At 41.5% G+C, this 13,185-nt stretch overlaps 1 protein-coding gene across 19 annotated transcripts; it reads left to right on the top strand.

Moving 5' to 3' along the window:
* Positions 1 to 2,021: 2,021 nt before the first annotated feature.
* On the top strand, positions 2,022 to 8,080 carry LOC125525417 (disease resistance protein RPM1-like). 19 transcript variants are annotated; one of them, XM_048690437.1, is made up of 9 exons: positions 2,022 to 2,371; positions 2,534 to 2,609; positions 2,713 to 5,628; positions 5,744 to 5,818; positions 6,236 to 6,428; positions 6,525 to 6,690; positions 6,813 to 6,954; positions 7,070 to 7,433; positions 7,587 to 8,080. In XM_048690437.1, exons 3-4 carry the CDS (start codon positions 2,738 to 2,740, stop codon positions 5,760 to 5,762), a joined length of 2,910 nt encoding a protein of 969 aa, XP_048546394.1. In that variant the 5' UTR covers positions 2,022 to 2,371; positions 2,534 to 2,609; positions 2,713 to 2,737; the 3' UTR covers positions 5,763 to 5,818; positions 6,236 to 6,428; positions 6,525 to 6,690; positions 6,813 to 6,954; positions 7,070 to 7,433; positions 7,587 to 8,080. The 19 variants fall into 19 exon arrangements, with proteins under 19 accessions (XP_048546394.1, XP_048546377.1, XP_048546382.1 ...); XM_048690420.1 differs by lacking the exon at positions 2,534 to 2,609 and having other exon boundaries at positions 2,027 to 2,371; positions 7,070 to 7,190; positions 7,286 to 7,433; XM_048690425.1 differs by lacking the exon at positions 2,534 to 2,609 and having other exon boundaries at positions 2,027 to 2,371; positions 7,044 to 7,190; positions 7,286 to 7,433.
* The last annotated feature ends 5,105 nt before the right edge of the window (positions 8,081 to 13,185 follow it).

Genomic DNA, 13,185 nt, shown 5'->3' with positions numbered 1-13,185 from the left:
GACGGCCTCGGCTGGTGTTCGCCAAATCATTCACCACCTGTTTTGCATTTGACACTATGATAGAGATTTGGAATTGGAGTCCTAGATCATCGGCCACCTGTGTGCTTGGCCGGTGCTGTTTGTTGTATTATCTCTAGCTCAGAGATGAACCTGCCAATGAACGCATGGGTGGAGTGAGGACTTTGAAAAATCCATTCATGGATTGCTCTTCTCCTTACTGACCATGTTGCCTGCAGGGTCACCGCCACCTTCACAAAAGCTGCATGCGATGACGTGTTCATGAGAGTAAATAACCATTGCTTGGCACGCTCCATAGTGGTCACGAATTGCTCTGCCAGTTCTTCATCCACCAAGGCCCAGATGCATGTCGACATAGTGCAAAAAACATCACAATTGCCAGTTATAACCAATTTGGGTGAGACCTAGGTTTTCACCCCGGAGCTCATCGAAGTCAATCATGTGTTGTCACCATCACTTTTGCGCAATGCCAACAACTACATTCGTTGGCTAGAAAACCGACCACCAGTGTTGCACAATTGTATCCTCTGCGTCAAGCCATCATCTACAGATTGCATCACACCATTGAACACAACCACCGCATTTGGAGGGGGGAACTTTTACGAAGATCTTTCGGTGGCCACTGTAATCAGCAAAGGGTTCGCCGCTCCAATTCGGTGTGGTCACCGTTGCCGTCACAGCTAGTACAGAGTACAAATTAGTACCAAAATTTGGAGTATACATGGAAACCAAAATAACTTACTCACTCATATATTCATATTCATAGTTCATAAGAATCAAGGAAGCTACCCGCAAAAAAAAAAAGAAGGAATCAAGCAAGCTGGATCATTTGAACTCAACTATAATATGCGGTGGCTTCTCCAACAGATATTTTCCTTGGCTAAACGGAATCGATCAAAGTTTAACAAGCACATCAATCATGCGTTCGGTAGTCCCATGTTGTGAACGGTGGCAGACCGTGTGAACCGAAGGACACTCAAGTAAAGTTGATGTGAAGTGAAGTGAAGTTGAAAGCTAGCCACTACGCTGAGCTGAGCCACACGGATCACGAGTAAAACAGTAAGATTCCCACTAGGCTATATGCTGCTTTTTTGCTCTGCAGCACATAATTTCGCTTTCCAAAGAACAATAGTACTACTTGTCTGACGAGACAAAGCAACGGCTACCATTTGAGCATGCAATAAGAAAAGGGGAAAGACCTTCCCAAAAAAAAGGGGAAAGAGAATGGAAATTGCTTTTGGATGCCGAGCTACATGAAGGCCTTCAAATTGGAAATTCAAAATTCATAAAAATTCATATTTTTACATCTCACAAAAATATGAAAAAAATACAGACATACGTGAGGCATAAAGCACAAGTGTGTAAATTTTCAAGACGAAATTTATTAAAATGAGGGTTGTGCAAAAAAAAACCAAAGGCTTTTTAACACATGATACTATTCATCATCTCAGACCGTGAATTTGTCTTTTTTGTACAGGTCGCATTTTAATGTATTTCATCATGAAATTTTACACATATACACCTCACATCCTGAAATTTTTCACATCCTGCCCTCATTTCCTTTGGCATTATAGGTCTGCTCTTTGAACTGCAATCAACGTAGCGCTTTTGCAGGTTTCGTTTGGGATGTCTTTTGTGGAGTCAGTTCAAGCATGCACCAAAACGATCAACCTTCAGGCTTTAGCAACGTGTGAAGCCTGCAGTTTGTTTTTGTACTTCTTCTTCTTCTGTTTTTTTTTTGTTGACTAAACACATGGCACAGTGTAGGGTGGCAAATCAATTCCAGCTCGTAATTAAGAAGAAGGGAGTCAATCTTGCCTGAAGCATATTCGTTGAAGCTTATTTGCTTTGCTTTATATCCTCTGCTCTACTTTAGCTTTGGAGACGCATTTTCAGCGATGCAAATGGCAACCCCTGACGAGCATCCAGCTTTGTTAAAGGCTTAAAGATGATGCCTTTGCCTTCCATCTTGTCGGTGGAGGATTGCTCTCTACTCTGGGCCGAACATGTACTCATTCTGTGTGTGTGGAGCTCAAGCATCTTTTCTTTTCGTCGCGTGCCTGTGTAGGCCCAGTACCACTATAGCTAAGCTGGTTTTCCAAAGAATATTTAACGAGGCACAAAATAGCTATATATACACGATTGAGGGCAACCTGCAAACTACACCGGCACAACCTTGTGATCTAGCCCCCAATAACCAAATCCCACTTCACAGTTGAGAGAAGAACCGGCGGGATATGGCGGAGACGGTGCTGAGCATGGCGCGGTCCATGCTGGACGGCGCCATCAGCAAGGCCGCCTCTGCAGCGGCCGACGAAATGAGCCTCCTCATGGGTGTGAGGAAGGATATCTGGTATGTTTGAATGCACCTTATTTTGTTCTGGTCATAGACTTCCCACAGCCTCTCTTAAATGGATATCAGAAAAATGACATCCGACATCCTTTTTTTTTGTTATACACGGAAAATCTCTCTTGTCTGATGAACACTAGTTGGTTATGTTAATGCCTGAAACAGAAACAAGGTTTACTCTACTCACATAAGAATGACACCAGAAAGTCATGGTACAAGCCACGGGAATCTCTTCATAGAAGTACATTTTTTTCCTTGTATTGTTGTGTGTTACAAGCCACGGGAATGGCAGTACTCATGTTCTTAATTATGTTTCCTTTGAACCATTGACCATTGTTTGGCAGGTATATCAAAGATGAGCTAGAGACGATGCAGGCATTTCTGGTGGCCGCTGAAGGAATGAAGGAGAAAGACATGCTACTAAAGGTGTGGGCGAATCAAATAAGGGACCTCTCCTACAATATTGAAGATAGCCTTGCTGAATTCATGGTGCATGTGGCAAGTCAAAGCTTGTCGCGGAAGCTGATGAAGCTCAAAGACCGCCACCGTATCGCCATGCAGATCCGTGACCTCAAATCAAGAGTTGAAGAAGTGAGCAGCAGGAACACACGCTACAACCTGATTGAGAAGAACCAAATCACTAGAGCCATCGATGAGAGGGATTCTTGCATGGAAGACATTCGCAACCAGTCAGCGAGCAACATCGATGAAGCTGAACTTGTGGGCTTCTCCAATCCCAAACAAGAGTTAATAAGGCTTGTAGATGTCAATGCCAACAATGGCCCTACTCGGGTAGTATGCGTGGTTGGCATGGGTGGTCTGGGTAAGACTACTATTGCAAGGAAGGTTTATGAAAGTATGAAAAACTTTACATGTTATGCTTGGATCACTATCTCGCAGTCATTTGTCAGGATGGAGCTTCTCAAAGTTATGATCAAAGAACTCTTTGGTGAGGAAGCACTCAAGGAGCAACTTGACGGGAAGGTGGTGCGAGAAGAGTATCTTGCGAGCTACCTCAGAAAAGAGCTACTTGAGAAGAGGTACTTTGTTGTTCTTGATGACTTATGGAACAAAGATGATTGGGAGTGGATTAAAACTATTGCTTTTCCAAGTAATAACAATAAAGGTAGTCGGATAATGGTAACAACAAGAGATGTTGGCTTAGCTGAGCAGTGTACCTTGGAATCTTCTGGATCATTTATCTACCACCATCAACCCTTGGAAACAAATGATGCCATAAAATTGCTATTAAGGAAGGTGAGGAAAAGCGAGGAAGACATGGAAAAATACGAGAACGTGAGAAACATAGTTACTAAGATAGTAAAAAAGTCTGGACGGTTACCTCTAGCTATACTCACAATAGGAGGCATGCTTGCCACTAGAGAGGTTATTGAGTGGCAAAGTATTTATAACCAGATCCCCTTAGAGCTAGAGAGCAACCGAAGCCTTGAGGCAGTGAGGAGGATGGTCACCATGAGTTACAACCATTTGCCCTCCCATCTTAAGTCATGCTTTCTGTATTTAAGCATATTTCCAGAGGATTTTGAAATCACTAGGAGGCGTCTGGTAGAAAGATGGATAGCGGAAGGCTTTGTCATCAGTAGAGTTGGGGTGAGTGTTGAAGATATTGGGAATAGTTACTTTAATGACCTAATCAACCGGAGCTTGATCCAGCCATCAAGAGTGAACATAGAAGGAACGGTGAAGAGTTGTCGAGTTCATGATATTGTTCGTGATGTCATGGTCTCAATTTCTAGACATGAAAAATTTGCATGGTCTACATGGGATAATGTAACCGGCATAGCAGGGGATAACTTCCGTCATGTAGCATATCAAGGCAGCTGGGGCCCAAATAAAGGCTTGGATTGGAACCATGTCCGATCATTGACCGTGTTTGGTCAGAGAACCATGAAGCGGGCACCTTCAATTTGTTCGCCCGACTTTAGGATGCTTAGAGTCTTGGATCTGCTTGATGCCCATTTTGTAGTCAGACAAAAAGATATCAGCACCATAGGGTCATTACGTCAGTTGAAATATGTCCATGTTGGGCCTACATATGAAAATAACAAGTATATTTACAAGATCCCAAGAACCATAGGGAAACTACAAGGCCTGCAGACTTTGGACATGAGAAATAGTCATGTCGCATCGCTACCAACAGAGATCACTAAACTACAAAGCCTCCGTAGCCTCCGTTTCAGCAAAGTTAGCGAAGATGATAACTTATACTGGGCTTACCCTATGACCTGGTTCCTGTACACATTCTGTATTCCTATTATGTTCACTCCTTTAGTTAGTCCAGATAACCGTCCAGGCCTTATGATGCACATTCACATGGCCTGGACTGGTTGTTTGACCAACTCTGAAGGTGTGAGGGTGCCCAAAGGGATCAGCAACCTAAAGGAGTTAGAGATACTAGAGATTGTGGATATTGAACGGACAAGTAGTAAAGCAGTTAAAGAGCTCGGGGAGCTTATAAAGCTAAGAAAGTTGAGTGTCGCAGTAGGGTCAAGCAAGCAAAAAAGCAAGATACTCTGCACATCCCTTGAGAAGCTCACTTCTCTGCGCTCTCTTTGCCTTCGTGTGGACTTTACTTCTCGGAGAAGCGGTGCATCACTTAAGTGGCTGCAGTCTATTTCCTCCCCTCCTCCTCTCCTGAGGAAGCTGACTTTGGATGGAGATCTTGGGGAGATGCCTGAGTGGTTTGGGGGTCTGGTAAATTTGGTGAAGTTTCAGTTAGAGTCGAGCAATCTGAAGGATGGAGATAAAAGCATGAAACTACTAGGCGCACTGCCCAAGCTCATGCTTTTTCGTCTCTCTTGGAGGTCTGATGTTGGGGAGAAACTAGTTTTCAGGGCAGAAACATTCCCGAGTCTCAGGAGACTTGATATTCTCCACCTGAAGCAACTGAACGAGTTGATATTTGAGGAGGGCACCTCGCCCCTATTGAAAAAGATAGAACTCACAGGGTGCAGGTTGGAATCAGGGATTACTGGTATCAAACACCTTCCAAGACTCAAGGAGATCGATCTGCGAGGTACTAGAGTTGCCAGGCTTTGTGTGCTGGAAGGTGAAGTCAACGCACACCCCAACCATGCAATGCTGCGACTTTCCTGGGACCGAAGCGACCATGACCTGGATCAGCACACCGTCGAAGTATCAGGTGTACAAGTGGAAGCAACGGGGGAGCCATCCGTTCCGGGGCCTGCAGAGGGAGAGGGCTCACAACAAGAGGCGGCCATGCCGACGACGAGCGACAGGTCAGCTGCTAATTCCTCTTTTGTTCAAACAGTAGGTAAAAACTAGAACAGCTGAGATGTACTGTACGTTATACACATGTTTTGATTCATCTCTCTTTTTCTTGTCTCTTTACAGCGAAGATGACCTGCGCTGATAATCTCCGCTTCAGTCCCTTGTCTGCTCAAATCGGCTGCAACACCTTGCTTTCATGTAAGTACCTGTAGATCGAATCTCTCTCTGTTTCTACTTGGTGACTGACTGCACCACCCCTGCTGGTTTATCCTTTTTTTTTGTGCACACCAACTGTTTGTCTGCAAGGGGTTATGTTTGCGCTACTGCCTTAAATCTGTAATCAATGTTGTGTCACATTCCTGTTTACCTGCTTCACATGTACAGTGTCTTACAGTATCAAGTTTCCAAGGCTGCAATCTTCAAGTGGTTGCGTTTTTTTTGTCCATGACTTCTGCTTCGATTCTCCTTTCAGATTTTATTTGCTCTGATATTATACAAAACAAAAGAGATCACACTTATCAGTTGGTCTCTTAGACTCTCACCATTACCAGTTGGGCTCCACTTATTTCCTTTAAATAATTTGATTTGAAGCACCCTTGTTGCCGCAATTTACAGGAAGTTGAAATTTGGCAAACCTGGGACAAGGTGGAGCATGGCACAATCAAACACATAATCGGATTGATGTTACTTATGGCGGCACATTACCTGATTTTTTGCTGAAGGCTGTATAATAGCAAGGAGCCAACTGGACGAAGGCAGAACTCATGGAAATACTTACTAGAGTTGGGCACCGGCTAATGTTCGACAGGTCAGTTGTTCAGACAGTATGCAGCTACCAGCTGAGATGTACGTACGTTATATTATGTAAAAGTTTTGATTTATCTATTTCTTTTTTGTCTTACAGCAAAGATTTCTACCCAGATTATCTCATCTCCGTTTCATTCGCTTCTCCACCCAGATCGGCTGCATATATCTCCTCCAGTTTTTTCCTGCTGTCGAGCCCCCTAATTCGCTTATTCAACTTGATTGCCACCACCTTCTGAAAGCATGCAATGTTCAGCCTGTAAGAGGTAATGTTCGTGGCTTCACGCTACTGCCTTTGGATTTTAACTGGTTCCATGTTGTGTCACATTCCTGCTTACCTGCTTGACATGAAAAGAGTATCTTATAGTATAAATTTCCATGGCTGCAGCCTGCACGTGACTTCTCTTTTTATCCATGCTGTTCTGCTTAGATTGTCCTCTCAGCTTTTATTTCCTCTGAAGTGTACAGAAGAAAGAGAAACACTCGGTTTTCAAAACATATACCTGAATTCCTTCACAGTCCACATATAGGTATTTCTTTTTCATACCAGTTCGATCTCTTAGAGTTTCACCTTTACCAATTGAGCTCCTCTTATTATTATTTTTATAATTTGATGAAGCATTGCTTCATTGCCACACTTCACAGGAAGTTAGAAGTTGACAAACACGGGACAAGGACACTACCTGATTTTCTGCTGAAGGATAATAGCAAGGAGCCAACTGGAGGAAGGCAAACTCCATGATGCAATTAATGCAACTTATTTGAGGTGGGCCCCAGTTAAGCTCATATTCCTTCTCTATCTCGGCGTATATGCTAGGGAGGAATTAGTGCTTAGAATGTGGTACCATTTCCAAATGTAAGGAATCTTGATATTAAGGAGGACCTGGAGCAACTCTGCCAGATGAGAATTGAGCAGTGCCTCTGCAGCTGAAGTAAAAAAGAACATTCCAGAAATCCGGTGCTTGAAAAGAACACTGAATGTTCTGAAGTGCGGACTTTGATCACACCGGTAAGTGGTCAATTCATCTACAACTCCTTTTTGTTGTTATCATGTTAGATTTTGCATATGAGTATGTACTAATTTCCATTCCAGCCACAGTTTTCAGCTTCCGAACTGCTGATGAAATGTACTCCTAAGTAATGCCCTGTTTTTTTATGTCAGCTGAGGAGAAGACGTGGTAATGCGTTCAGCTCCAAGTTCTCTGCTGGCTGGTGGCCTCTGATATGGTGCAAGGTGAAGCTGAGAGTGATCTCGACATTTCTCCGCTGCGAATGGAAGAGCAATGCATTTATCTTGGGGCTTCAGTGTAATGGAGGGTAGTAGAAAGCCGCACTGCTACTCAGAAGGAGTTTACAAGTTGAAACTGTTGGCCTAGATGAACAAACGATTCTTGAGGAACACCATGGAATGGAATGGCTGATCAACCTGATGAGAACGCCTGCAATTTTGAATCAGACCTGCTACTCTGTTTTCCCGTACTACTCTGTTTTTCCAAAGATGTTTAGTTAATCTCTAAAATGACTTATATTTAGGAACGGAGGGAGTAGTACTCTGTTTTTCTAACGAAGTTTAGTTTCTCTCTGTCTGTTGCTGCCACCATGTTTGTAATCAAAGAATGAGGGCATGTGTTGTTATCCAAGTTCCGTAAAATTAAAGAATCTGTTCAAATTCTTTCCACTTCGGAGCGGCAGCGAACGCTCTAACTCCATGTGGTCGGTAGTGCGGAGTGGACCAGTCCCGTACGTAGTACAAAATCAGCCTTATGAGAATACAAACTTAATCTCTTTCTAGCACTCAGTTTTCTTGAAGATGATTAATTGCTCTCAAATTCTTGCTGCCACTACGCCTGTTCTTGTTTGTAAGCGAAGAATGCTGATTGCATCTGCTGTCATCCCATTTCCGCAAAATTTGAGTTGGTGAAAAAATGTGCCTCATCAGTTTCGCGTTGCCAATTACAGTTTGCCAGCAAAAGGCCACACGACGCCATAAGGAAACCCATAGGTTTATTTTGCGAGCAGCATGTTCCATCTGTAATTTGTGACCATGTTTCCCCATTTCAACTGTCGATAGTTCCACAAACCTGCATGCTAAACTGAGAAATCAGCAGACTAACTAAGACAAAGACTAGGAGCCTCACCAACATCATCCCCGGACGCCATGTGTGCGCGCTTGACTTGGTCCGTTGCACACTGCTCCGCCGAACACAGCAACCGCGCCGCCATGGATGGGCTTCCATGGGCCATTTTATGTTCTAGAGTTTTTTTTATTTTCTTCAGTGCTTTTTAACAAATTATGTTTAATATATATATTTTTGCACTGCCATAAATTCAAAAAGATCTAAATTTTGTTTAAGATGTTTTGAGTGCATGTTGTCCGTTCCAATTATCAGCACACTCGGACCTCTGAGTAGCTTTTAGAAAAAAGACAAAATGGGGTCTGTGAAACAGTTTACAGATGTTCAGACCAATTTTTTTTAGAGGTACTCAGATGTCCGAGTGCGCAGAAAATTGGCATCGACCTCACACACTAGAATATCTTACATGCAAAAGAAATTAAGAGTTTTTTGAATTTTTCTAGTATTTTTTAAATTTTACTGTTTACCGAAATTAGATAGGTTCGAGTGCAGAAATGGATATTCGTGTTTCCCACACCCTCAATTTTACCAGGAATGCAAACTACAAATATTCCCCGGCTAGCATGGAACAAGACTCTAGCTTTTTCGCAGGACATAACTTTGCCAAACAAGTCGATGCTCTGCCATTCATTATAAAAGGGAGATGTTTTACAACCTAACAAGGATCAAAAATGGAAAATTCTTTCCAGAAGAAAGATAGCACTACACTACTCTCCTGCAAGAATCAGGGGAGCCACCTCACTTGCAATCTTGAAGGCCAATGCGATGGGGCTAGAGGCAGGATTTTGGAGATATCCAAGATTTAAGCTGGATGGAGAGGCCGAGGGTTTTCCTCCTTTTCAAAAAATAAAACTAATTGATGCATAGCTAATGTGCTCAACAACATTTGTCGCTATAAGCATGAGCTACACTTATAAAATGCGGAGTCGCTACTTCTTGTAGCCTCTCAAACAATATGGATGGGAGGCATACAGAAACACATCTTCTCAAAAAATCATATACCCCGTCCATCCAGCTTAATTGATTGCAGCAATTTAATTTGCTGCATGCATGCTCTTAGCTATAATAGCTTGCATGCCTGGTCGTGCGTATTGACGGGAGTGACTTTACTGGATGCATGCTCCCAGTTGTAATTAACACGGCAAACTGGAGCAGAATCGAGGTGAAATACTTTCGATGTTATTGTTGTGGCCATGTAAATTCAAATGGTGTAACGTGGCTCATGGGCCCTTTAATCGCAGATGGAGGAAGTAAGATGTAGAAAGAGGTTTATGCCACGTATTTCTGAGGAGGGCATGTAGCGATAACGCTAAGGAAATGACAGAAGGCATGAATATTCTTGTACAAATCAGGGACAAACTACTACAGGGTGGCTAAATTAAAAAGGGAAGAAGAGAAATACCACTTCACAAAAAGTGGCTCAATATTTTCCTCTCCAATTGAAGGTGCAATAATAATTGATGGCTAAATTTTAAGTCTTGTTCACAAAAACAATTTGAATTGTAAGTCATTGATACGTCTCAAAGGTAACTATAATTTTTTTGTCATGTTCATGGCATATTTGTTGCACTTATACACACTTCTATACAACGTTTTTCAGTTTTTTGGACCAACATATTATTTCTAGACTGGAAATGTTGTTTTCTGCTTTATAGAAAAAGGTATTTTACGAGGCGATAAAAATCATAAAATATCCTGACTGAGATTTTTAGAATAAGGAGAACAAGTCACCGGCCAAGACGGGCCATCCGGGCTAACAAGTCACCAATGCCCAGCGCCAAGGTCTAGGGAATGCTACTAGGGCATGTGGGGCCTACTGGTACCCTTCGAACGCATATTTGGCCCTCCGTCTATATACCCCCAAAAACATCAAATCTATTGTCAAAGAATTTTTGTGCCGCTACCTAAACTAGAATGATGCTATCCAATCTATAATCCTTTTTCGATACTCTTTGGAAGGGAAAAAAATATATCCAGAGCCATTTTCATCAACCATACTGTGTCATGGACCGTATGGATGTGCTTCCTCTCTCTGCCAAAGCAAACATGAGTGGCTAGAAGTGTAGAGGCCAGGGTGAGACTTAGAATTGGTGGCAGAGCACATGTGTAGCCAGCACTCTTTCGAGAAAGGGCAATTAAGGCTCAGGTATGATGTAAATTCCGAAAATGAGTGAATTTAATATATAGCTAATGTACTCATCAACCTTCACCAGTCTATAAAATACATACTACTCTTTGTAGTCTTTGTGTAGCCTTCACGTTATCAGGATAGTACTAGCAGCCGAACGAACAAATATGGAGTCAAGGATCCAAAATGAGAGAGCAGTGAAAAAACAATATCTTGGATCGATGAAGTCAATTGAGAAATATGAATGGGAGGCATTTGTAAACACATCATCTTGAAAAATTATAAGGGACCTACGGATAAGTGCAGTTAACCTGTTTCGGAGGAGGAAAGGTAGCGGATACATTGAGATATTTACTGTTGCATGGGAGGGGTGGGTACATGTCAGCTGACAGTAGCGCTACTACAAAGTGGCTATGTAGCTAGAGAAATTGGAAAGGGGAGAAGAGGAATTTCACATTCTAAAAACTGGATTAGTTTTTGCCTCTCAGCTGACTCCTCAACCCCGAGATTGCCACCATTTTCACCTCACGGATGGGGACTATGAGCATAATTGGCTTGATGCCAACAATTGGCATTGCCAATATTTGGCAAGCCAACATTTGGCAAAATCAAAATTTGCCAAATGTTGGCAACTTTTTGTGAGGTTGAGAGAAAAGTTGGTAGCCAACCAATCACTAGCCAACATTTGGCATTTGCCAAATATTGGCATTGCCAACTTTTGGCATAAAACCAATCATGCTCGACCTTGTTTCAGGCCGCCATATTGGTCGCCATAATCAATGTGTCAGCCACCGGGCTGAAGGGGTGAGTCAGGTCGAGATACGAAGTCGGGTCTCTGTAGGAGAGCACCAGAGCTATATCTCGCCTACAAGGCAGATATACGCTAGCTCTCGCCTTTAGCAGTGCCGCAAGTGGGCTGGGCCATCCAACGGGTTTCACTCTCAGGGTTGTGGTTGTATGCAAGCTCGCCTTAGTCGCTCGTGTCTCGTAGGTTGATTTTTCTTCTTCTTGATGTCTACTGGCCTTGACTGGTCCATTTTTTTATGTTTTCAGTTTTCTTTTTTTTTCTTTTTCACTTTCAGTTTTTATTTTCATTTTTTCATTTATTTTTTATTTTTATTTTTATTTGTTTTATTGTTATTTCTATTTTTCTATTTTTTCCTTTTCTGTTTTTCTCCTTTTGTTTTCTCCTTTCCTGTTCTGTTTACTTTTCTTTGTTTCTTTCCTTTACTGTTGTTTTCTACTTTAACCTTCTCTATTTTTTTGATTGTATTTTTTCCTACTAATTTTGGCCTTATTAATTTTTACCATTTTTCAAAACCCATCTTGACATTTTGTAGATACATGTTGAACTTCTTTTGAACACGTGTTAAACATTTCTCAGAAACACGTCCAATATTACTCAAATACATGTTGAATATTTTTCAAGCACATGTTTAATATTTTTGGTTACTCATTGAACATTTTGAAGTACAAATTGATTATATTTTTTAACATATCTTAAACATTTCTTTGATATACATTGAACATCTGAAGTAAATATAATAATGGGCTAAAGCTCAGTAAGTCCAACAGTTATATAGGTATGTTTGTAAGGGCCTATGATACTTAATATATGGGCTTAGGCTTTTCCTCAAGAAAATCTACTATGTGATGTAAATGAAAATTTAGGGAATATTTAATATGCCTGGTGGAGATGCAGCGGGCAATCCTAGATCTAGTTAGAGATTGTTTTGTCTTCATAAATATTATACGTAGACTTGAGAGAAGATTTAATTTAGTCAAGTCGATACTTTTCTCGATCCAGATTTGTGTTCCGAGAGAGCTGACTTTCATAGTTAAGATTACGATTTATGAAGGGAATACTTAATATGCCTACGGTGAGCAATCCCAGATCTAGTTAGAGATTGTTTTGTCTTAATTAATACTCCCTCTGTTCCTGCTTGTGGTGTATGGAACAACCTTATATGTTGGTCTCCCACACCATCCACTAGCAAGGTGGGACTAAACTTTCCACACCCTTTGTCATGCATGAATGTGTCATATGGGCCTCTATGAATTTCCCTAGGAATTATTAAATATAATAATGGGCTAAAGCTCAATAATTCAAAGAGTTATATAGGTATGTTTGTAAGTACCTATGATATTTAATATACACTTTGAGGCTTTTCGTCAAGAAAATCTACTATGTGAAGTAAATGAAAATGGAGGGAATATTTTATATGTCCGATGGAGATGCAACGAGTAATCCCAGATCTAGTTAGAGATTGTTTTGTCTTCATAAATATTATACAAGACTTGAGAGAAGATTTAATTTAGTCAAGTCGATACTTCTTCGATCCCGATTTGTGATCCGAGAGAGCTGACTTTCATAGTTAAGATTTCAATTTATGAAGGAAATATTTTATATGCCTACGGTGAGCAATCCCAGATCTTGTTATAGATTGTTTTTTCTTAATAAATACTCCCTTTGTTCCTTTATGTAAGGTATATAATTT

Source organism: Triticum urartu, chromosome 7 (genome assembly GCF_003073215.2).
Source record: "Triticum urartu cultivar G1812 chromosome 7, Tu2.1, whole genome shotgun sequence".
Classification (NCBI taxonomy): Eukaryota; Viridiplantae; Streptophyta; class Magnoliopsida; order Poales; family Poaceae; genus Triticum; species Triticum urartu.
Note: the sequence above shows the minus strand (reverse complement) of the source record. Positions and strands in the feature narration are given on the sequence as shown.